Source organism: Artemia franciscana, chromosome 18, assembly GCF_032884065.1.
Source record: "Artemia franciscana chromosome 18, ASM3288406v1, whole genome shotgun sequence".
NCBI lineage: Eukaryota > Metazoa > Arthropoda > Branchiopoda > Anostraca > Artemiidae > Artemia > Artemia franciscana.
Window position 1 is genome coordinate 25,395,474 of NC_088880.1, and position 26,220 is coordinate 25,421,693.

General features: G+C 34.0%; 3 protein-coding genes across 3 annotated transcripts; 2 read left to right on the forward strand and 1 right to left on the reverse strand.

The window, feature by feature from the left end:
• LOC136038408 (serine/threonine-protein phosphatase 6 regulatory ankyrin repeat subunit B-like) lies at window positions 1-1,617 on the reverse strand. Its single transcript, XM_065721481.1, has one exon. It carries the CDS (start codon window positions 1,615-1,617, stop codon window positions 1-3), a length of 1,617 nt encoding a protein of 538 aa, XP_065577553.1.
• Window positions 1,618-3,034: 1,417 nt separating this feature from the next.
• LOC136038409 (serine/threonine-protein phosphatase 6 regulatory ankyrin repeat subunit B-like) lies at window positions 3,035-4,600 on the forward strand. Its single transcript, XM_065721482.1, has one exon. The coding sequence runs from the start codon at window positions 3,035-3,037 to the stop codon at window positions 4,598-4,600; it is 1,566 nt and encodes a 521-aa protein (XP_065577554.1).
• An 8,008-nt stretch (window positions 4,601-12,608) lies between these two features.
• Window positions 12,609-12,956, forward strand: LOC136038410 (uncharacterized). Its single transcript, XM_065721483.1, has one exon. It carries the CDS (start codon window positions 12,609-12,611, stop codon window positions 12,954-12,956), a length of 348 nt encoding a protein of 115 aa, XP_065577555.1.
• Window positions 12,957-26,220: the final 13,264 nt, after the last annotated feature.

Here is a 26,220-nt window from a genome sequence, read left to right on the forward strand (position 1 = left end):
TTACCCTTTTTTAGTTTTTTTAGATATTTTCTCAAACAAATCTGTAAGTTCCTGTTTGTATATAAGGTATTCTTTCAATTCTTTTGGAATATTAACACCTTTGAAATTATTGCGTATTTTAATATGAGCTTCATCTTCTCTAATCCTTTTCCGGCAATTTGATTTCAGAGTAACTGCGCTAAAGTCATCGGTTTCAAAGATAAGGTTACATAGTCTCGAAAACCATTTTTTAGTTATTGCCCTTTCTAAACTAACCTCTTTTATCAACCAAGCAAGTATTGAAGAATATATATCCCTTTCATCGTCTCTTCCGTAAACACCGCAAGATGCTTCGTTTTCAAGAAGATATTCCGATAATTTAACATATTTTTTTGAAAAAGATAGCATTAAGGGCGTCTCATTCTCAGAGTTTAAACAGTTTACATCTCCACCCTTGGAAATAATTAGCTTACAAACAGAAAGTAGTTCGTGTCTAACAGCAAAGTGTAAATGTGTATCACGATTTGGAAAACAAGAATTATTTATTCTTGTTTTAAGGCTTGTATTAAGGGCGCCATTTTCAACCAGCAGCTTGAAAACATCAACAGTTCCTGACAAGATAGAATCATTCCTATCCAATCCTCCAATTATTTCAGTCCTTCTTTTCACGAGGAGTTCATTTTTCCAGATAGTCTCATCTAATGGTGTCTCATTTATTCTATTTAGGGTATTTATATTGGCACCCTTTGAAATCAGTAGCTTACAAACAGCTACTTTTCCTTCAGAAACAGCGCAGTGTAACGGTGTTTCATCAATACCATTGAGTGAATTTATATTGGCACCCCTTGATATCAGCAGCTCACAAATAGCTGTGTATCCTTCCTGGGCAGCATAGTTTAACGGTAGTACATTCCATCGTTTAACATTGTTTGAGGCCTTTACATTGGTACCATGTGAAATAAGCAGCTTACAAATATCTGCCTTGCCTAGAATGGCAGCACAGTCTAACGGGGTTTCATTCAATTGGTTTAAGGCATTTACATTGGCACCGTTTGAAATCAGCAGCTTACAAACAGATAATTGTCCTTTTTTAGCATCCTTTGACTCTGATAGACAAGATTGATACATCTGGCATGTCCTGAATGGTAGCTGAAGCTCACTTCGAAAACCAGATAATTCATATCTACATTTTGTAAGAACTGCCGCATGTAAAGGTGTGACCTTTGCAAAATTTTCACAATTTATTCTGGCACCATGTGAAATAAGCAGTCTACAAACATCAACCTTTCCTCGCTGAGCAGCAAAATGTAAGGCTGTGTTATTCCATTTATCGAAGGCATTTATATTGGCACCTTTTGAAATCAAAAACTTACAAGTAGCTACTTTTCCTACCTCAGCAGCATAATGTAACGGGGTTTGATCGAATTTGTTTAAAGCATTTACGTTGGCACCATTTGAAATCAACAGCTTACAAACGCCTAATTTTCCTTTGGCTCCAATGTGTAAGGGTGTGTCGCCAAATAAATCAGAAACATGTACACTAGTCCTATTTGAAAACAACAGCTTATACAAATGTAATTTTTCGTTCTCAGCACAATATGCCCGTGATCTTTTACTCAAATTATGTTTTCGATGCATTAGTATTTTAATTTTCGATTCCAATATTTATCAATAAATTGACGTGCTGAGCTCGATAAACCGAAAGAAAACCAAAACTAATTTAAAATTTTTAGGTATTTTTTTTTAGTTTGAATTAAAATTTAAATTATTAATCAGAAATCAGAAATAATTTTGCAGTTTACATACTAATCTCTTCGTTTCTGAACTGACTAAAATATATAAAATTTATTTAAAATTTTCGTTTTCACTAGAGATATAGAAAATGTTTAGGTTCGTTCTTCGGCCAAGAAAAGTTTGGTTACACAGACAATTCCAAATTTAAACCCAGAGATGAAATTAAATTATCTTTTTGAAAATTGTCAGGTGCCCCAGTCTGTAATTTCTCTTTGAGTGTCCCGGTCCCGGTGTCCCAGTCTGTAATTTCTCTTTGAGTATCCCAGTCGTCATTTATATTCCCTGTGTCCCGGTCGTCATTTGTGTCCCGGTGTCCCGGTCTGTATATATATATATATATATATATATATATATATATATATATATATATATATATATATATATATATATATATGTATAAATCTACATATATATAAATAAGTTGTTTGTCTGTCTGTCGACTGACGTCATGTTTGTGTGTCGACTGACGTCATGTTTGTCGACTGACGTCATTATAAGGATTGAGCTGTATGTCGTCATGAAGTTGTTTGTCGTCTGACGTCATGTTTGTCGACTAACGAAACTACAGACCGGGACACCGGGACACAAATGACGTGTTATGTCTGTTATAACGTAATAGAGGCAACAATCTTGACAATTTGACACACAAACATGACGTCAGTCGACAGACAGACAAACAACTTATTTTTATATATGTAGATTTATACATATATATATATATATATATATATATATATATATATATATATATATATATATATATATATATATATATATATATACAGACCGGGACACCGGGACACAAATGACGACCGGGACACAGGGAATATAAATGACGACCGGGATACTCAAAGAGAAATTACAGACTGGGACACCGGGACCGGGACACTCAAAGAGAAATTACAGACTGGGGCACCTGAAAATTTTCAAAAAGATAATTTAATTTCATCTCTGGGTTTAAATTTGGAATTGTCTGTGTAACCAAACTTTTCTTGGCCGAAGAACGAACCTAAACATTTTCTATATCTCTAGTGAAAACGAAAATTTTAAATAAATTTTATATATTTTAGTCAGTTCAGAAACGAAGAGATTAGTATGTAAACTGCAAAATTATTTCTGATTTCTGATTAATAATTTAAATTTTAATTCAAACTAAAAAAAAATACCTAAAAATTTTAAATTAGTTTTGGTTTTCTTTCGGTTTATCGAGCTCAGCACGTCAATTTATTGATAAATATTGGAATCGAAAATTAAAATACTAATGCACCGAAAACATAATTTGAGTAAAAGATCACGGGCATATTGTGCTGAGAACGAAAAATTACATTTGTATAAGCTGTTGTTTTCAAATAGGACTAGTGTACATGTTTCTGATTTATTTGGCGACACACCCTTACACATTGGAGCCAAAGGAAAATTAGGCGTTTGTAAGCTGTTGATTTCAAATGGTGCCAACGTAAATGCTTTAAACAAATTCGATCAAACCCCGTTACATTATGCTGCTGAGGTAGGAAAAGTAGCTACTTGTAAGTTTTTGATTTCAAAAGGTGCCAATATAAATGCTTTCGATCAGTGGAATAACACAGCCTTACATTTTGCTGCTCAGCAAGGAAAGGTTGATGTTTGTAGACTGCTTATTTCACATGGTGCCAGAATAAATTGTGAAAATTTTGTAAAGGTCACACCTTTACATGCGGCAGTTCTTACAAAATGTAGATATGAATTATCTGGGATTCGACGTGAGTTTCAGCTACCAATCATGACACACCGGATGTATAAATCTTGGCTACCAGAGTCAAAGGATGCTAAAAAAGGACAATTATCTGTTTGTAAGCTGCTGATTTCAAACGGTGCCAACGTAAATGCCTTAAACCAATTGAATGAAACCCCGTTAGATCGTGCTGCCATTCTAGGCAAGGCAGATATTTGTAAGCTGCTTATTTCACATGGTACCAATGTAAAGGCCTCAAACAATGTTAAACGATGGAATGTACTACCGTTAAACTATGCTGCCCAGGAAGGATACACAGCTATTTGTGAGCTGCTGATATCAAGGGGTGCCAATATAAATTCACTCAATGGTATTGATGAAACACCGTTACACTGCGCTGCTTTAGGAGGAAAAGTAGCTGTTTGTAAGCAACTGATTTCAAACGGTGCCAATATAAATACCCTGAATAGAAGAAATGAGACACCATTAGATGATACTATCCGGAAAAATGAACGCCTCGTGCGAACAAGGGCTGAAATAATTGGAGGATTGGATGAGCATGATGATTCTATTTGGTCAGGAACTGTTGATGTTTTCAAGCTGCTGGTTGAAAATGGCGCCAATATAAATAATTCTTGTTTTCCAAATCGTGATACACATTTACACTTTGCTGTTAGACATGAACTACTTTCTGTTTGTAAGCTAATTATTTCCAAGGGTGGAGATGTAAACTGTTTAAACTCTGAGAATGAGACGCCCTTAATGCTATCTTTTTCAAAAAAATATGTTAAATTAACGGAATATCTTCTTGAAAACGAAGCATCTTGCGGTGTTTACGGAAGAGACGATGAAAGGGATATATATTCTTCAATACTTACTTGGTTGATAAAAGAGGTTAGTTTAGAAAGGGCAATAACTAAAAAATGGTTTTCGAGACTATGTAACCTTATCTTTGAATATGATGACTTTAGTGCAATTACTCTGAAATCAAAGTGCCGGAAAAAGATTAGAGAAGATGAAGCTTTTATTAAAATATGCAAAAATTTCAAAGGTGTTAATATTCCAAAAGAATTGAAAGAATACCTTATATACAAACAGGAACTTAGATTTGTTTGAGGAAAATATCTGTGCAGAAATCCTATCTCAATTTCAAGTTTCGTTTGTAGAATATATATCTGCAGAAACCTCATCTCCCAGGAACAAAAAACGAAAAATGACGAATGAGGATGAACAAGTGCACAAGATGGTCAAAACTACCAGAGCAACGCAAAACCAGACATATTGCTGAAGGAGAAAGTAAAACAAAGAAGGCGTGCCGAGGAAATACCACAGCAACGCGAAACCAGGCTTTTGGCTGATAAAGAAAGTAAAAAGGGAAGGCGTGTAGCTATATTACAAAAGAAATGTGATTTCATTATAAGGTTGGTCATCCTTATAAATGAATGTTCTCTTTATTTTGATTTTACAAATGGGTGTTTGATTTGGCTATGGGGGCATTCCTCTCTCTTCAGTTGGAAAATCTTTTCATGGACTCTATTGAAACCTCTGCTACCCACAGTTTTAGGCTCTCCTTTGTTCCTGGGGTGGATTCATGTATGATGTGGTTTGCATTTGGAAAAACGGTTTAGATTCCTCAGACCTTTTTCAAAAAATATTTAAATAGTATTGATAAAAATACAAAATTTACAGTGGAGTTTGAATAAAGCCTTATATACTTATAATGACGTCATATGCAAACTCTCGTCCCCCCCGCTTCACGTAACCCACCAAGCCCCCCCCCACGCGTAAGTCGTTACGCGCCATATTAGTTACGCGCCATTGTAGTTGTGTCCCTGTGTCCCACCTCTGAATATAGATAGATAAATATTTATTTTTAACTACGTAAAACTTGCGAATATACAACATTCTTGGCTGTCCCATTGTCTGTGCATATAAATAGATTGTCAGGTTTACCGACTCTTGAACATGCAACATATAATTGTGCATGCGAAAAACAATCTGTATTCAGATCTATACCTCATTACTCTAATGATTGCCCTTGAGCTTTGTTGATGGTGATTTCTAATCGAATATTCCCTGTGTCACCGCCGTCATTTATATATCCCCCTGTGCCCCTCGGCATCCCCGTTGTTGTTGTTTTCCTGTGTCCCGGTCGTCATTTGTGTCCCGGTGTCCCAGTCTGTAATTTCTCTTTGAGTGTCGCGGTCGTCATTTATATTCCCTGTGTCGCGGTGTCCCGGTCGTCATTTTTGTCCTAGTCGTCATTTGTCGCGGTCGTCATTTATATTCCCTGTGTCCCGGTGTCCCGGTCGTCATTTTTGTCCCGGTCGTCATTTGTGTTCCGGTGTCCCGGTCTGTAATTTCTCTTTGAGTGTCATGGTCGTCAGTTATATTTCCGTGTCCCGGTCGTCATTTGTTTCCCGGTGCTTTGTTGATGATGATTGCTAATCGAACATTCCTTGTGTCCTGGTCCCTTTCTCTTTGAGTGTCCCGGTCGTCATTTATATTCCCTATGTCTCGGTGTCCCCATTTGTGTCCCGGTGTCCCAGTCTGTAATTTCTCTTTGAGTGTTGAGGTCGTAATTTATATTCCCTGTGTCCCGGTCGTCATTTTTGTCCCGGTCTTCATTTGTGTTCCGGTGTCCCGGTCTGTAATTTCTCTTTGATTGTCCTGGTCGCTATTTATATTCCCTGTGTCCCGCTAATTGTCCATGGGAAAACAATCCGTATTCAGATCTATACCGCATTTTTCTAACGATTGCCCTTGAGCTTTGTTGATGATGATTGCTAATCGAACATTTTCTGTGTCCCCGTCGTCATTTATATATCCCCCTGTGCCCCTGGCGTCCCCGTTGTAGATGTGTCCCTGTGTCCTGGTCGTCATCTATATTCCCTGTGTCCCAGTCGTCATTTGTGTCCCGGTATCCCAGTCTGTAATCACTCTTTGAGTGTCCTGGTCGTCATTTATATTCCCTCTGTCCCGGTCGTCATTTGTGGGACCACCCTGGAGGCACAGCTATTAGATCTTTTGACTAGTTTGAAGTAAATAACAATTTAGGAATCCCGATTAGTTTTGAGGAGAGGGGTACCTAAGAAGGGCAAGGAGGGGGATGTTTACCTTCCAATCACTCTTCAACATACCCTCCATATATCTTGAAAGTTTCAACCTAATACCCTGAGTTGTTCCTTTGATATTGCTGATATTCCATTTCGACAACAAGTAAGCACATGTGTGCTTCCATTGTGTTCGGTATCCCTCTCAAAATTTCCTTGAAGTTTCATCTTAATACTTTATCTTTTTATGAGCTCGGAATTCAACACGCTTTCTTATCCCATTAAAAAAAACTTTGTGTTAACAATTGGCAACATTTATAGCTCACAGACCTTGTACTGGGGGCTTAATAAACTCCAGAGGTATAGCTATTTTTACTTTTAGACCATTTTAAATAAAATGACCATCTGAAAATTTTGATTGTATGCATTTTGGGGATAAAAAGACAGTGGAAGGAGGCTAGTTGCCAACAGATTCTTAAAGAGCCCAAAAGAATTATATTTTTCCAATGAGCGCCTTAGAAACACCACAGGGGATGTTTGGGGTACTTTTTGACTATTTTGAACAAGATGGGTGTTTCAAATATTCATCAGTTATCTTTAGGTGAGGGCAGCCAAAAAGTGTATGGAGATGACTGGCTGTCATTTGATCATTGTTCAACATCCCTCTCCAATTGCGCCGAAATTTTAAGCTTAATACCCATAGCCGTTCTTGAAAAATTACAGGTACGTCTTTTGATAAACTGGCAATGCAATTTTTTTTATATACTTTAACATGCCCCTCAATATTCAAGTGGTTTCAACTTAATACCCTTAGCATTTTTGGACACACGCTGAGTTAAACAATCAGCCTCTTAAAAATTATAAATCCTACATGCAAAAAAGAGCAAATCGTATAACTTACGATCTTTGCCCTGGGGGGTTGTGTGAGGCATTGCATCCCCAGAATTATAGTTACTAGATCTATTAACTATTTGGAGCAGAATCGCCATCTTAAATTTTGGATAGTTTAAGTATTTTTTTAGCGGAATCTGAGAAAGGTAAGGAGGCGGGTTGCCCTTCGATTACCCTTCAAAATCCTCGACATATTCTGAAAATTTTAGTATAATACCCTGAGCCGTTCCTTAGATAAGATAACATGTTATTTTAAAAAAGCGGTTATCACAAGCCCAAAAGGGCCGAATTTGCACTTTTGTGTCAGTACAAAGTTATAGAATTGCAATCAATAAAAAGTCAATCGATAAAAACTCTTAAAGTTAATACAGGGAAAACAAAATCAAACAAAAGCATATCTTAACAAGCATTACAAACTATGCAATCGAAAATTAAACACTAAAACTCTAAGATAAAGGCAGAGTGAGGAGGAGGGGGGGGCTATCGATTTAAAATTTCAACTATGTGATGGGTGAACGTTCTTCTACATATTCCAATGGAAACTCTTATTGGCGCAAGAAGGGGGAATTTTCTTGAAGCAAAACGTGGGAAACAAGTTTGGGGGGGGGGGGGGTAAACGATCACTAGGGAAAAGAGAAGTAGTACGAGGGTTGTGCACGGCATTGTGGGCGAAACTGAAGGAAATGTGTGCTCTCGTTTCCTTAAGGGTGACTAGCTTTGTTCTTCGAAGAAGGGAAATGTAAGGCACTTTACCCTAATTTAAGATAATTCTTAGGCACCTTTTTTGAGCTGCCTCTATTCTGTCCGACAATTCATTAGACATTCCAGGATGCCAAACAAGACAAGCGTATTCGAGGGTAGGACGTGCAGAAGAGAGAAAAATCATCAAACAATGCAATTTATTACATTCAAATTTATTAAGGAGTTTGAGAAGAGAAAATCCAGTATTTGTACGTTTTAATAAATCATTGACGTGGCAATACCATTTTAAGTCACATGAGATGATAACACCCAGTAATTTCATAGTATTAATTGACATTTCAGCGGGGATAGGACAGGAGAAAGAAGGGGGAGTTCTTAGGAAACTAATTGTTGTAACTGTTGACTTTAAAGGGTTGACTCTCAAATCACTGGCAACAGCTTTATCTGATATTAACTCCAAGATATCCATTGGGTTACTTGTTAGGTTTTGGAAACATGTTTCTAAAGCAATTAAATCGTCAACGAATTTCTATCTATCTGGGAAATCGACACCAAGACTGTTTATCATGGTAAGAAATAAAATCGGGCCTGACGTGCACCATTATAAATTGGGAGGGGTCAGAGAAAACATTCACGTATTTGACGACTTGTGTTGTATTAGAAAGGATGGAGGAAATTATTCTTATTAAATAGGGGTCAACTTGGAAGTCATTGGTTAGTTGTTTTTACTAATGTATTGTGGTTAATTAAATCAAAATCTTTTTGTAAGTCAACTGCGATAACATTGAGCCAAGTGTTGGGTTTTTCAGGTTTATTACATGTAGTGTCCAAAAGGTGAACCGGATAGTGTGTGGTAGAGGTAGAGCGCAAATTTCCCAATAGTAATTGGTCAACATTCGGGATTATTTTGATTTTCAGCCAAGCAACTGAAAAGCTTTCATATAACTTGGAAAATACCGGAGTAAGAGAAACTGGCCAGACACCAGCAAAATCTTGTGTGCTTCCACTTTTTTTACGGGAGTAATAAAACCTAATTATCCAAAATCAGGGAACTTACCAGTAGAGGTAATTTCATTAAAAAGTGTGGACAAAGGTTCTGAAAGAATGTCTGCAAAGGCTTTAATTAGTACAATTGGGATGTCTAGCGGACAGGTGCTACACTTTTTAATGTTTTTAATTTTCGCCTCAACATCTGAGGGCAATATAATAGGGAAATCGGGAGAGTGTAGAGCATAAGCAGCATTAACAGAGAGGGAAGGGGCGCATTGAACTATGGAGTAAAGAAATTTATTCAGATCATTGGCTGTAACTAAGGGCTCTTCTTGTAAATATATTATTATGTGTTTTCCCACAAATTTTCTTTTTACTTTCGTACCACTGTTTTGGCTTAGTAGAAAACAAGTTCTTGACTTTAGTTTTGTAATGCGCAGAAGCAGATTTACGTATTTCTTTTTTTATATGTTTACGCAGTGAGTTACCTTCAGATGTTTTACCATTCTGAAAAAGGGAACCACAGCCATTAGTAAGCTAACCTAAAATTGAAAAACACACTTTTTAAACTGCCCAGTGAAAATAAATTTCCATCTGACACTGAATCAGGAATGGTAGCTATTGTTATGTTTAATCTTAAAAGTAAAAGTTTATTGCAAAAAGAAATTTATGGTGATCTTGAAAAAGAGCCTGTGTCAAAAAAATTGCACCATTGGAATCAGAATGGTCAAAAACTTATAGTAGGAAACTTAAAATCCTTCACCTTGAACACCAAGAAAAATCTTTTTTTTTGCATTACGAATAACTAAAACATCATAGAGAGATGTTTAATGGCTCATTTGAACGGAAATTTAATTTGTTAGTGCTTTTTTAAATGAATAAAAGGATTGAAGGGCTACTAGCCCCCTTTTTAAGGCCCCCTCCTACCAAAGTCATTCTTTAAAAATTACGAAATAGCCATTTTGTTTAACATAGTTCAAAGGTCCAATAAATATGGTTTTGATGATGATATAACCCTCAATAGCCCCTGTGGAAGGGCTGTACATGGTATCGGGTGTATCTTCATCACAAGTATTGACATTGGGCGTATTGCTATCACATATCCCGTATCGGGCATATCGGTATCAGTATCTATTGTATTTTTCAGTCATTTTCTAGGCTCATTTTTCAAAGCATCTCCCGAGACGGAAATCTATTTCAATATCCTGGTTGCAGCAGAGCGCAACTTCGTAAAGTGCGAACCATAGTCCATAGTAACCAAAAGTCTAAAACCGAGTTTAAAAAAAAGCTGTCCAGTGAAAAAAATTGACAGTTAACGCTGAACCAGGATTGATATCTATTGTGTCGGTTAATCTTGAAATTAAAAGTTTATCACTAAAAGAAATTAATAGTGACTTCGAAAAAGAGCCTGGAATCCATTAGAAATGGCGTCAGATCGAAACAAAAATCCAATGGAATCAGCATGGTCAAAAAACTTTATTAGGACAATTACAGTCCTCCATCTTTAGCACCCAGGAAAATCACTTTTTAACATGGGCTGCGGTGATGTCTCTTTTTTTCTTTTTCTTTTTTGTACCAGGTCTAGCAAATGACCAGAACATCATAGAGATGTTTTTTGGCTCATTTGAGCGAAAATTAAATTTACCAGTGCCTTTTTTAAGTGACCCCCCAAAAGATTGGAGGACCACTATCCCCTTTCCCTAAGGCCCTCTTCTCCGAAGTTATCCAATCAGAATTTTGAGATAGTGATTTATAAGAATAATAATAATTTATTCATAAATCCCTGCTTAAAACAATGTGAGAATAGTAGAGTAAAAAGAGAGAGAAAAAAGAAATAAACATCAGAAAAGAAAACAGCACAAGAAAAGAAAAAAAAAACACATAAGCACAACAAAATCAACAGAGCAAACGGATGAGAACAAAGGTACAAAGGTACAACAAAATAAGTACAACAAAATCAACAAGGTAAGAATTGCTGAAACTCATCGATGCTACGATGCCCTACAATATCCTATCATTTTTTGGGATGGAGCCGACGGCTATCACTTTAATAATAAATTGATAGATCCATCCACTAATAAACAAACGGATAAGAAATGCAGCGCAATGAATTATTATTCCTATAGACTAATGATTCGTCACAATGAAGATAATTATATTTTAAAATGCCGTCAATTGTTTCCCCAATACATTGTTGATATGTATGTGAAGATTGAATCAGAACGTTTGCTATTTATCCGTCTGAAACAGACCAAGTTCCGCTCTGAACAATACATTCATTTGCGAGATGCAGTTGTAAATGACAGTAATACCACTAACGTTGGAAGATTAACGATTTTAACTTCGTCATATGTTGGCAGTCCCCGTCATTTGCATGAGTATGCTCAAGATGCTATTGCGTATGTTCGTCTCAATGGTCATCCAGATTTATTTTATTACATTTACATGTAATCAATCTTGGGACGTGATACAGGAGCTTTTACTTCAAGGACAATCGGTGTTTCAAAGACATGACATTACGGCTCGTGTATTCCGGCAAAAGTTGAAATCAGTGATAAACTACATAGTAAAACTTAAAGTTTTTGGGTCAGTGCGATGCTGGATGTACTCAGTGGAATGGCTAAAACGAGAATTGCCACACGCACACATACTAATTTGGCTACATGATAAAATTACTTCTAATGAAATTGACGATGTGATTTCCGCTGAAATACCTGATGAAAATGTCGATAAGGACTAATATGGTATTGTGATAAAAAATTTAATACGTGGACCTTGCAGTGCACTGAATGAAAAATCACCATGCATGGCCAAAGAAAGGTGCACAAAGCAATATCCTCGACTTTTAGTACCCAACACAATTGCTGGCAATGATGGTTACCCACAATATAGAAGAAGATCTACTGAAGGTGGTGGTAAAACAGCAATAATAAAGAAGCGTAACGGTACCACCATCGAAGTAGATAACCAGTGGGTTGTTCCATATTCCCCTTTATTATCAAAAACAAATAATGCACACATAAACGTTAAATATTGTAACTCCGTGAAGGCAATCAAATACATATGTAAATACGTCAACAAAGGCAGTGACATGGCAGTTTTTGGCTTGCAGTCCGAAATCAGTGATATCGATGAAATTGTACAAAATCAGGGTGGAAGATACAAAGGCATTAATGAAGCTGTTTGGCGAATTCTTTCATTTCCGATACATGAACGAAGTCCAACTGTTGTTCACTGAGCGGTACATTTACAGAATGGTCAACGTGTTTATTTTATGGAATCCAACGTGCAACAAAGAGCCCCGAATCCACCGGATACAACGTTAACTGCTTTCTTTTCGTTATGCCAAAATGATTCTTTTGCAAAAAAAACTGCTGTATACTGAAGTGCCTTCGTATCACACGTGGAATGCTAAAAGTAAATCATTTGAACGTCGAAAACAGGGTAAGTCAGTCGACGACCAACCCATCATCTTCAAAGATACCACGATGGGAAGACTCTACACCATTCACCCCAATCAACATGAATGCTTCTTTCTCCGCCTGCTTTTGGTGAATGTACCCGGTCCGACGTCCTTTGAGTATTTGAGAACTGTAAATGGTACTATACGTGACACTTACATTAGTACATGCCAAGCTCTGAATTTATTGGAGAATAACAAACACTGGGATAACTGCATCAATGACACGTGCGAAACATCAACTCCAAGTCAAATTCATGCATTGTTTGGAGTCATACTAATAACTTGCTCTCCTTCAGCTCCTACAGAGTTATGGGAGAAATATAAATCGAAAATGGCTGAGGATATACTCCATCGAAAACTGTTAGAGACGTAAGATATGACTTTTGATTTTATATCAGAAATTTATAACTACACTTTAGTTATTATTGAAGACTAGCTCTTGAACATCCAACATATAATTGTCCGGGGGAAAAACAATCCGTATTCAGATCTATACCTCCTTATTCTAATGATTGCCCTTGAGCTTTGTTGATGGTGATTGCTAATTGAACATTCCCTGTGTCCCCGTCGTCATTTATATATCCCCCCCTGTGCCCCCGGCGTCCCCGTTGTAGTTTTGTCCCTGTGTCCTGGTCGTCATTTATATTCCCTGTGTCCTGGTCTTCATTTGTGTCCCGGTGTCATCTGTAATTTCTCTTTGAGTCTCCCGGTCGTCATTTATATTCCCTGTGTCCCGGTCGTCATTTGTGTCCCGGTGTTCCGGTCTGTAATTTCGTCAGTCGGCAAACATGACCTGAGTCGACAAACAACTTCATGACGTCATAATGCTCAATCCTGATAATGATATCAGTCGAGACACAAACATGACGTCAGTAAACAGACACACACAAACAATTTATTTTCATATATATAGATATATATTTGTGCCTATATATGGCAAACAAACCTCTTCTAGATTTGGGGATGCCTTCACCTAATCGTACCGCTGCTGTTTCGACATGTGTAGAATTGGATCGTGAAAAAAGTTACAACACGAGTGATCTATTGTCGTATGTATAAAATAATATTTCTAAGTTAACGTCTGAGCAAAAAGACATTTATGATACGATAATGCATTGTGTCGATAACACCGTTGGAGAAATCTTCTTTTTGGATACACAAGGTGGTACTGGTAAAACGTTTGTGACAAAACTGATTCTGGCATCAATTCGATCAAAAATTATATAGCGTTGACAATTGCGTCGTCTGGAATAGCCGCAACGTTGCTGCCTGGTGGAAGAACTGCTCTTTCTGCTTTGAAATTGCCTCTGAATTTGCATTCTACAGAAACTCCCAATTGCAATATTTCCAAATTATCTGGGATGAGTTAAGTATTGCAGCAATGCAACCTTGTTATTTGGGACGAGTGCACAATGGCACACAAAAAATCGCTCGAGGCTCTGAAGCAATCATTGCGAGATTTGCGAGGAAATTCGAAACCCTTTGGCAGCACATTAATATTGCTTGCGGGGGATTTCAGGCAAACATTACCTATAATGCCTAAATCAACCCCTGCAGACGAAATGAATGCTTGCCTGAAATATTCTAATTTATGGGCACACGTAAAGACATTAAAATTAACTACAAATATGCGTGTCCGATTGCAAAACGATGACTCTGGTCAAACATTTTCAGATCAATTGCTGGCAATTGGAAACGGAAAGCTCCCAGTAGACTCAATTTCAGGACGTATACAACTGCCTGCTGAATTCTGTAATTTAGTGACGTCCAAAAATGAATTAGTTGAAAAAGTATTTCCGAATAATCTAACCAATTATAAAAATCATAAATGGCTAAGTGAACGAGCGATTCTGTCAGCCAAGACGTCCACGAAATCAACAATATTGTTTTGACTAAGATTCGAGACCAGGCAGTCCTTTACAAGTCAGTCGACACAGTTCTAGAACCAAATGAAGCGGTTAATTATCCATCTGAATTTTTGTATTCCCCACACGGATTTCCACCACACGTGCTACAACTAAAAATAGGCGTATATTCCCCAGGGTTTCCACCACACGTGCTACAACTAAAAATAGGCATACCAATAATATTTTTATGAAATATCAACCTACCAAAGCTTTGCAATGGCACGCGACTTGCCGTCAAAAAAAAAACAATGGAAAACGTAATAGAGGCAACAATCTTGACAGGGCCTTTTAAGGGTGAGGCTGTTCTTATTCCTCGGATTCCCATGATTCCAACGGATCTACCTTTTCAATTTAAAAGATTGCAATTCCCAATTCGTTTAGCATTTGCAATCACCATCAACAAAGCTCAAGGGCAATCATTAGAAAAATGCTATAGATCTTAATACAGATTGTTTTTCCCATGGACAATTGTCCGTTGCATGTTTGAAAGTCGGTAAACCTGACAATCTATTTATATGCACCAAGAATGGGACAGCGAAGAATGTTGTATATACCCAAGTTTTACATAGTTAATTTTTATTGTATATGTATATCTATCTATCTATCTATATAAAAACTAGCTGTTGGGGTGGCGCTTCGCGCCACCCCAAGGAGGAATACGGAGACTTTATTAAGGACTTATAACATTTTTTTCCTTATTAAGTCCTTTTTTAACCCTATATTCGTCATGAGTCAACTCAAAAATATCGATCATCCCTTAGCTCTATAACTATCTCCTTTAGTTCTGACCTAGGACGGAATGGATTGATGATAGACTGTCTATAAAAAAGTGAACGACATTGTTTTTTAATTAGCAATCACCATCAACAAAGCTCAAGAGCAATCATTCGAAAAATGCTATAGATCTTAATACAGATCGTTTTTCCCATGGACAATTGTCCGTTGCATGTTTGAAGGTCGGTAAACCTGACAATCTATTTATATCACCAACAATGGGAAAGCGAAGAATTTTGTATATTTGCAAGTTTTACGTAGTTAATTTTTATTGTAGACTAGCTGTTGGGGTGGTGCTTCGCGCCACCCCAACACCTAGTTGGTGGAGGCACTTCGCGCCCCCCCCAAGTCCCCCAACGCGCGTAAGTCGTTACGCGCCATATTAGATACGCGCCATTGTAGTTATGTCCCTATGTCCCACCTGTGAATATATATATATATATATATATATATATATATATATATATATATATATATATATATATATATATATATATATATGTATATATATATATATATGTGTGTTTTTAACTACGTAAAACTTGCGAATATACAAAATTCTTTGCTGTCCCATTGTCTGTGCATATAAATAGATTGTCAGGTTTACCGACTCTTGAACATGCAACATATAATGGTCCATGGGAAAACAATCCGTATTCAGATCTATACCTCATGATTCTAATGATTGCCCTTGAGCTTTGTTGATGGTGATTGCTAATCGAACATTCCCTGTGTCCCCATCGTCATTTATATATCCCCCTGTGCCCCCCCGGCTTTATTGGTTTTTACTTTTTTTTTAGTTTTTTTAGTTTTTTTTCTTTTTTCTTTTTAGTTTTTTTCCTTTTTTAATTTTTTTCTTTTTTAGTTTTTTAGTTTTTTAGCTTTTTTAGTTTTTTTATTAGTTTTTAGTTTTTTTTTCTTTTTAGTTTTTTTGTAGTTTTTACCTTTTTTTTAGTTTTTTTAATTTTTTTTATTTATGTCCTGGTCGTCATTTATACTCCCTGTGTCCCGGTCGTCATTTGTGTCCCGGTGCTTTGTTGATTGTGATTGTTAATCGAACATTCCTTGTGTCCCAGTCGCTTTCTCTTTGAGTGTCCCGGTCGTCATTTATATTCCCTATGTGCCAGTGTCCCGGTCGCCATTTGTGTCCCGATGTCCCGGTCTGTAATTTCGTCAGTCGAAAACATGACGTCAGTCGACACACAAACATGACGTCACTCGACAGACACACACACACACAGACAACTTATTTTTATATATATACTAGCTGTTGGGGTGGCGCTTCGCGCCACCCCAACACCTAGTTGGTGGGGGCGCTTCGCGCCCCCCCAAGCCCCCCCGCGCGCGTAAGTCGTTACGCGCCATATTAGTTACGCGCCATTGTAGTTGTGTCCCTATGTCCCACCTGTGAATATAGATATATATATATATATATATATATATATATATATATATATATATATATATATATATATATATATATATATATATATATATATATATATATATATATATATATATATATATATATATATATATATATATATATATATATATATATATATATATATATATATATATATATATATATATATATATATATATATATGTTTTTAACTACGTAAAACTTGCGAATATACAACATTCTTTGCTGTCCCATTGTCTGTGCATATAAATAGATTTTCAGGTTTACCGACTCTTGAACATGCAACATATAATGGTCCATGGGAAAACAATCCGTATTCAGATCTATACCTCATGATTCTAATGATTGCCCTTGAGCTGTGTTGATGGTGATTGCTAATCGACCATTCCCTGAGTCACCATCGTCATTTATATATCCCCCTGTGCACCCCGGCGTCCCCTTTGTAGTTATGTCCCTGTGTCCCGGTCGTCATTTATATTCCCTGTGTCCCGGTCGTCATTTGTGTCCCGGTGTTCCAGTCTGTGATTTCTCTTTGAGTGCCCCGGGCGTCATTTATATTCCTTGTGTCCCGGTCGTCATTTATATCCCCCTGTGCCCCCCGGCGTCCCCATTGTAGTTGTTTCCCTGTGTCCCGGTCGTCATTTATAGTCCCCGTGTCCCGGTCGTCATTTGTATCCCGGTGTCCCGGTCTGTATATACATTCGTTTTTTAGTTTTGTTTTTCTCCTTTATTTTTTTCCTTTTTTCTTTTTTTTCTTTTTTAGTTTATTTAGATTTTTAGATTTTTTAGTTTTTTTATTAGTTTTTAGTTTTTTTGTAGTTTTTACCATTTTTTTAGTTTTTTTAGTTTTTTTTTTTTACTTATGTCCTGGTCGTCATTTATACTCCCTGTGTCCCGGTCGTCATTTGTGTCTCGGTGCTTTGTTGATTGCTAATTTATATTATATTTATATTTATATTTTTTATATTTATTAATATTTTTTTAGTTTTCTTTTTCTCTTATTGTTAAGTTTTTTCCTTTTTTTTAGTTTTTTCTTTTTTAGTTTTTAGTTTTTTTTTTGTTTTTTACCTTTTTTTAGTTTTTTTATTTTTTTTAGTTTTTTAGCTTTTTTAGTTTTTTTATTAGTTTTTAGTTTTTTTTTTAGTTTTTGTCTTTTTTTTAGTTTTTTCAGTTTTTTTTAGTTTTTAGTTTTTTACCTTTTTTTAGTTTTTTTTTAGTTTTTTAGCTTTTTTAGTTTTTTTTCTTCTTTTGTATTAGTGTGAAATAATTCAGACGTCATATGCGGACAAACACGACGTCACTCGACAGACAGACAGACAGACATAACCCACAAACAACTTATTTTTATATATATTTATTCATATTTTTTTTGTTTTCTTTTTCTCTTTGATTTTTCAGTTTTTTCCTTTTTTTTAGTTTTTTTCTTTTTTAGTTTTTAGTTTTTTTTAGTTTTTTACCTTTTTTTAGTTTTTTTTAGTTTTTTTTAGTTTTTTAACTTTTTTAGTTTTTTTATTAGTTTTTATTTTTTTTCTAGTTTTTGCCTTTTTTTATTTTTTTCAGTTTTTTTTTAGTTATTAGATTTTTACCTTTTTTTTAGTTTTTTTTAGTTTTTTAGCTTTTTTCTTTTTTTTTCTTTTTAGTTTTTTTGTAGTTTTTACCTTTTTTAGTTTTTTTCTTCTTTTGTATTAGTGTGAAATAATTCAGACGTCATATGCGGACAAACACGACGTCACACCTGATCCACAGATCCACAGATCCACAGATCCACAGACAGACAGACAACTTATTTTTATATATATAGATATATATATATATATATATATATATTTATATATATATATATATATATATATATATATATATATATATATATATATATATATATATATATATATATATATACTAGCTGTTGGGGTGGCGCTTCGCGCCACCCCAACACCTAGTTGGTGGGGGCGCTTCGCGCCCCCCCCAAGCCCCCCCGCGCGCGTAAGTCGTTACGCGCCATAATAGTTACGCGCCATTGTAGTTGTGTCCCTATGTCCCACCTGTGAATATAGATATATATATATATATATATATATATATATATATATATATATATATATATATATATATATATATATATATATATATATATATATGGTTTTAACTACGTAAAACTTGCGAATATACAACATTCTTTGCTGTCCCATTGTCTTTGCATATAAATAGATTGTCAGGTTTACCGACTCTTGAACATGCAACATATAATGGTCCATGGGAAAACAATCTGTATTCAGATCTATACCTCATGATTCTAATGATTGCCCTTGAGCTTTGTTGATGGTGATTGCTAATCGACCATTCCCTGTCCCGGTCGTCATTTATATCCCCCTGTTTCCCCCGGTGTCCCCGTTGTAGTTGTGTCCCTGTGTCCCGGTCGTCATTTATATTCCCTGTGTCCCGGTCGTCATTTGTATCCCGGTGTCCCGGTCTGTATATACATTCGTTTTTTAGTTTTGTTTTTCTCCTTTATTTTTTTCCTTTTTTTTTCTTTTTTAGTTTATTTAGATTTTTCGATTTTTTAGTTTTTTTATTAGTTTTTAGTTTTTTTTTCTTTTTAGTTTTTTTGTAGTTTTTACCTTCTTTTTAGTTTTGTTAGTTTTTTTTTTTACTTATGTTCTGGTCGTCATTTATACTCCCTGTGTCCCGGTGCTTTGTTGATTGCTAGTCGAACATTCCTTTTGTCCTGGTCGCTTTCTCTTTGAGTGTCGTCATTTATTTTTTTCTTTTTTAGTTCTTTTAGTTTTTACCTTTTTTAGTTTTTTTTAGTTTTTTAGATGAAAATTTTTTTTAGTTTTTTCCTTTTTTTCTTTTTAGTTTTTTATTGGTTTTTACCTTTATTTTAGCTTATTTTTCAGTTTTTTCCTTTTTTTATTTTTTTTTATTTTTTATTTTTTTTTATTTTTTTACCTTTTTTTAGTTTTTTTAGTTTTTTTAGTTTTTTAGCTTTTTTACTTTTTTTTATTAGTTTTTAGTTTTTTTTTGTAGTTTTTGCCTTTTTTTAGTTTTTTCAGTTTTTTTTTATTTTTTTATTGGTTTTTACCTTTATTTTAGCTTATTTTTCAGTTTTTTCCTTTTTTTTATTTTTTTTTTAGTTTTTAGTTTTTTTAGTTTTTTACCTTTTTTTAGTTTTTTTAGTTTTTTTAGTTTTTTATTTTTTTTATTAGTTTTTAGTTTTTTTGTAGTTTTTGCCTTTTTTTAGTTTTTTTAGTTTTTTAGCTTTTTTCATTTATACTCCCTGTGTCCCGGTGCTTTGTTGATTGCTAATCGAACATTCCTTTTGTCCTGGTCGCTTTCTCTTTGAGTGTCGTCATTTATTTTTTTCTTTTTTAGTTCTTTTAGTTTTTACCTTTTTTAGTTTTTTTTTAGTTTTTTAGATGAAAATTTTTTTTAGTTTTTTCCTTTTTTTCTTTTTAGTTTTTTATTGGTTTTTACCTTTATTTTAGCTTATTTTTCAGTTTTTTCCTTTTTTTATTTTTTTTTTATTTTTTATTTTTTTTAGTTTTTTACCTTTTTTTAGTTTTTTTAGTTTTTTAGCTTTTTTACTTTTTTTATTAGTTTTTAGTTTTTTTTGTAGTTTTTGCCCTTTTTTAGTTTTTTCAGTTTTTTTTTTAGTTTTTTATTGGTTTTTACCTTTATTTTAGCTTATTTTTCAGTTTTTTCCTTTTTTTTAGTTTTTTTTTTGTTTTAAGTTTTTTTAGTTTTTTACCTTTTTTTTAGTTTTTTAATTTTTTTAGTTTTTTAGCTTTTTTATTTTTTTTATTAGTTTATAGTTTTTTTGTAGTTTTTGCCTTTTTTTAGTTTTTTTAGTTTTTTAGCTTTTTTCATTTATACTCCCTGTGTCCCGGTGCTTTGTTGATTGTTAATCGAACATTCCTTTTGTCCTGGTCGCTTTCTCTTTGAGTGTCGTCATTTATTTTTTTTCTTTTTTAATTCTTTTAGTTTTTACCTTTTTTAGTTTTTTTTTAGTTTTTTAGATGAAATTTTTTTTTAGTTTTTTCCTTTTTTTCATTTTAGTTTTTATTGGTTTTTACCTTTATTTTAGCTTATTTTTCAGTTTTTTCCTTTTTTTTAGTTTTTTTTTATTTTTTATTTTTTTTAGTTTTTTACCTTTTTTTAGTTGTTTTAGTGTTTTTAGTTTTTTAGCTTTTTTACTTTTTTTTATTAGTTTTTAGTTTTTTTTTGTAGTTTTTGCCTTTTTTTAGTTTTTTCAGTTTTTTTTTAGTTTTTTATTAGTTTTTACCTTTATTCGAGCTTATTTTTCAGTTTTTTCCTTTTTTTTAGTTTTTTTTAGTTTTTAGTTTTTTTAGTTTTTTACCTTTTTTTAGTTTTTTTAGTTTTTTTAGTTTTTTAGCTTTTTTATTTTTTTATTAGTTTTTAGTTTTTTTTGTAGTTTTTGCCTTTTTTTAGTTTTTTTAGTTTTTTAGCTTTTTTATTAGTTTTTAGTTTTTTTTGTAGTTTTTGCCTTTTTTTAGTTTTTTTAGTTTTTTAGCTTTTTTATTTTTTTTATTAGTTTTTAGTTTTTTTTGTAGTTTTTGCCTTTTTTTAGTTTTTTCAGTTTTGACGTCACCTGATCCAGTTTTTTCAGGTGACGTCACCTGATCCATCCATCCACAGACAGACAGACAACTTATTTTTATATATATAGATATATATATATATACTAGCTGTTGGGGTGGCGCTTCGCGCCACCCCAACACCTAGTTGGTGGGGGCGCTTCGCGCCCCCCCCAAGCCCCCCCGCGCGCGTAAGTCGTTACGCGCCATAATAGTTACGCGCCATTGTAGTTGTGTCCCTATGTCCCACCTGTGAATATAGATAGATATATACTATATATATATATATGGTTTTAACTACGTAAAACTTGCGAATATACAACATTCTTTGCTGTCCCATTGTCTTTAAATAGATTGAATAGCATATAAATAGATTGTCAGGTTTACCGACTCTTGAACATGCAACATATAATGGTCCATGGGAAAACAATCTGTATTCAGATCTATACCTCATGATTCTAATGATTGCCCTTGAGCTTTGTTGATGGTGATTGCTAATCGACCATTCCCTGTCCCGGTGTCCCGGTCGTCATTTACATCCCCCTGTTTCCTCCGGTGTCCCCGTTGTAGTTGTGTCCCTGTGTCCCGGTCGTCATTTATATTCCCTGTGTCCCGGTCGTCATTTGTATCCCGGTGTCCCGGTCTGTATATACATTCGTTTTTTAGTTTTGTTTTTCTCCTTTATTTTTTTCCTTTTTTTTTCTTTTTTAGCTTATTTAGATTTTTAGATTTTTTAGTTTTTTTATTAGTTTTTAGTTTTTTTTTCTTTTTAGTTTTTTTGTCCCGGTCGTCATTTATATCCCCCTGTTTCCCCCGGTGTCCCCGTTGTAGTTGTGTCCCTGTGTCCCGGTCGTCATTTATATTCCCTGTGTCCCGGTCGTCATTTGTATCCCGGTGTACCGGTCTGTATATACATTCGTTTTTTAGTTTTGTTTTTCTCCTTTATTTTTTTCCTTTTTTTTTCTTTTTTAGTTTATTTAGATTTTTAGATTTTTTAGTTTTTTTATTAGTTTTCAGTTTTTTTTTCTTTTTAGTTTTTTTGTAGTTTTTACCTTCTTTTTAGTTTTGTTAATTTTTTTTTTACTTATGTCCTGGTCGTCATTTATACTCCCTATGTCCCGGTGCTTTGTTGATTGCTAATCGAACATTCCTTTTGTCCTGGTCGCTTTCTCTTTGAGTGTCGTCATTTATTTTTTTCTTTTTTAGTTCTTTTAGTTTTTACCTTTTTTAGTTTTTTTTAGTTTTTTAGATGAAAATTTTTTTAGTTTTTTCCTTTTTTTCTTTTTAGTTTTTATTGGTTTTTACCTTTATGTTAGCTTATTTTTCAGTTTTTTCCTTTTTTTTTAGTTTTTTTTTATTTTTTTTTTTTTTAGTTTTTTACCTTTTTTTAGTTTTTTTAGTTTTTTTAGTTTTTTAGCTTTTTTACTTTTTTTATTAGTTTTTAGTTTTTTTCTAGTTTTTGCCTTTTTTTAGTTTTTTCAGTTTTTTTTTAGTTTTTTATTGGTTTTTACCTTTATTTTAGCTTATTTTTCAGTTTTTTCCTTTTTTTTAGTTTTTTTTAGTTTTTAGTTTTTTTAGTTTTTTACCTTTTTTTAGTTTTTTTAGTTTTTTTAGTTTTTTAGCTTTTTTATTTTTTTTATTAGTTTTTAGTTTTTTTTGTAGTTTTTGCCTTTTTTTTAGTTTTTTTAGTTTTTTAGCTTTTTTATTAGTTTTTAGTTTTTTTTGTAGTTTTTGCCTTTTTTTAGTTTGACAACTTATTTTTATATATATAGATAGTTTTTTTTTTTACTTATGTCCTGGTCGTCATTTATACTCCCTGTGTCCCGGTGCTTTGTTGATTGCTAATCGAACATTCCTTTTGTCCTGGTCGCTTTCTCTTTGAGTGTCGTCATTTATTAGTTTTTTCCTTTTTTTCTTTTTAGTTTTTTATTGGTTTTTACCTTTATTTTAGCTTATTTTTCAGTTTTTTCCTTTTTTTAGTTTTTTTTTATTTTTTATTTTTTTTAGTTTTTTACCTTTTTTTAGTTTTTTTAGTTTTTTTAGTTTTTTAGCTTTTTTACTTTTTTTATTAGTTTTTAGTTTTTTTTGTAGTTTTTGCCTTTTTTTAGTTTTTTCAGTTTTTTTTTTAGTTTTTTATTGGTTTTTACCTTTATAGTTTTTTTAGTTTTTTAGCTTTTTTATTTTTTTTATTAGTTTTTAGTTTTTTTTGTAGTTTTTGCCTTTTTTTAGTTTTTTCAGTTTTGACGTCACCTGATCCAGTTTTTTCAGGTGACGTCACCTGACACATCCATCCACACATCCACAGACAGACAACTTATTTTTATATATAGATAGATATATATATATATATATAGAAGATAGATGTATATCTATCTATCTATCTATCTATATAAAAATAAGTTTTATGTATGCATTTTTGTTTGTTTGTAGAAAGAGCGTTTGCATATGACGTCATTATAAGTATATAAGTCTTTGTATATGCACAGACAATGGGACAGCCAAGAATGTTGTATATTCGCAAGTTTTACGTAGTTAAAAACAAAAAATTGACATTTTTCAAAACTGATAGAAAGGCCCAAACCTTTTAAACAATTAATTAAAATATTAAAGTTAGAAACAAGACTAGACTCGGACCGGCTTAGAAGGATAATGTCATCAGCATACGCAATTTAAGACATATTTCGAGATAATGAAACAAAAGAGCAGGAAATAGAATTAAGGGCAGTAGAAAATCATGAATTGAATATATAAGGAGAAATAATTCCCCCTTGTCTAATTCCTCTACCCACTTGAATTAATTCGGACTGAGATGAAGACGAACTCGGACAAATACGGATCTTTAATCCAGAATACCCCAGAGCGAAGGACTCGAATGACAGCTAGGGGCAATCCAGCATGGATTAAAGCGAGCAGTGCAGATCAATCAATCAATCAATTTATTAATACCAAAAGGAAAACTATTACAAAAGTAAAGTGGTTACTAGGCCCAAGAAGCTTTGCTTGTAATGGACCACAGAGAATAAGAATAAAACACGAAAAAAAATGCAGATGCACGAGAAATGTTATCAAAGGCCCCTTTGATATCAACCAAGAGGGCGTATAGCGGTTGACCAGAGATTCTCGCTTCTTCAATAACTTTGCTGAAAGATGTCTGAATATCTGACATATTACGTGGACAGAGCGTAACTGTTTTACTTTCGTCATGGAAAGGCAGTGTAGTCTTCGAAGTTATCTACGTAAAGGTGTCACATATCGTATTTCTTTATTACATCAATACAGTCATCTCATCTAGTTCCAAACAAATAAAAAGAAAGCTAAATTACTTAAAACAGCTCATCGAAAAAAAATTCAAACTAAAATAAGAGATTACATTTTGAAAGTTTCTGGATCTTCGCCTTTCAAAGGTTCGGCCAAGCTCAGTTCCAAGAACAATACTACTCAATTCCTCTTTGTATGCTTTTTACAAATTTACTAATCAATTCACTCGCAAATGCGCTCCCTCCCCACCTAAAGGTCCCATATATCGTAATAACGTATTTCTTCGTCACATCAATACAGTCATCTCATCTAGTTCCCATTTTAAACCAATTTACTGGAAAGGCAGTGTGGTCTGGTGGTCCTCATTATTTCCACTATGAAGAAACTTTTCTGTTGAGTTTAGAAGTTGTAAAGGAAAATTGAGTCCGAGATTATTCTGTTGTCGTGAAATGCTGGTGCTTTAGTGCTTTCGATTTTCTTGTAGTCACGGATCTGTAGCTTGGAAATGGTAATGGAAATAAATTTGAAAATTTTCGAATATGGTGACTATGAAATGGATAAAAATAGTTCTTTAGAAGCTAGTTTAATTTCTTGTAATTTTTCAGAATTTATTTTTTATTTTTTATTTCTGGTATCCAAAAGGTATTGCATTTCCAGAAATGTAGCTTGGACTTCAAAAATTTTAACGCTTTCATTTTATCAAAGCATCCCGTCGCTGACAATTTTTTTTCTCTCAGCGAGACCAAGCAAAATTTCAGAGAAAACAGTAAAAAAAAACGAAAAAGCCAGGGGGGCAACTGGACTTTATAGTCTCTATTGGCGATGCTCATCTTTATTTCATGGTCCTGCGTCCAGGAAGTGCAATGGGGGGGGGGGGGTATCCATCCCATGCTTTCGTACACCCTTCCTGAGATTTGGGTGAAGAATTTCAAGTCTAGCACGTTAACTACTAAGCTATGACCGCTTTACGTTGTATGGACTAGCTGATTATTGCTCTATCTACCACAAAAAAACTTTTTTAACGAAGAAATTTAATTATGAATTAGAGGTTAGCACAATGGCTAAACTCAAATGGTGCAGTCTCAATTTTGCCTTCACAGTGGGATACATGGGGCCATCATTAATAGAGTATAGGCATGTAACTTGGCATTTGTGCTTCCTACTGTATGAAATGATTGAAGTTACTTTTAAGGAATTCAAAGATTATCTTTTTGAGACTATTTCTGCAGGGAACCGTAAATAATAAAAAAAGGCAACTGGTAACTACAAGAAGCTTTTCTGACAAATATTCATGTTTATAGGCTATTGTGACCAGTTCATGTGATATCAAGGTCATCTTGTTCATTCGTAATCAATAATGAATTCCAATTAGCTGAAGCTCATCTTTATGATACAGATAAAGAAAAAACTAGAGTAGTATTTAGAAGAATGATACATGGTAAGGCACAAATGCCACATAATGTCAAATGACCGTTTAAAGTTGTAATTGGTAACCAATCTAAGCTTTTTGACAAATATTCATGTTTACAAGCTCCCCGGCTAATGTGATCAGTTCGTGTGACATCATAATCAAAATTACCTTGTTCATGAATGCTGTCCTAACAAAGAATAAATTCCTATTAGCTGAAGCTCATTTTTAGAATATACACAAAGAAAAAACTGGACTAGTACTTA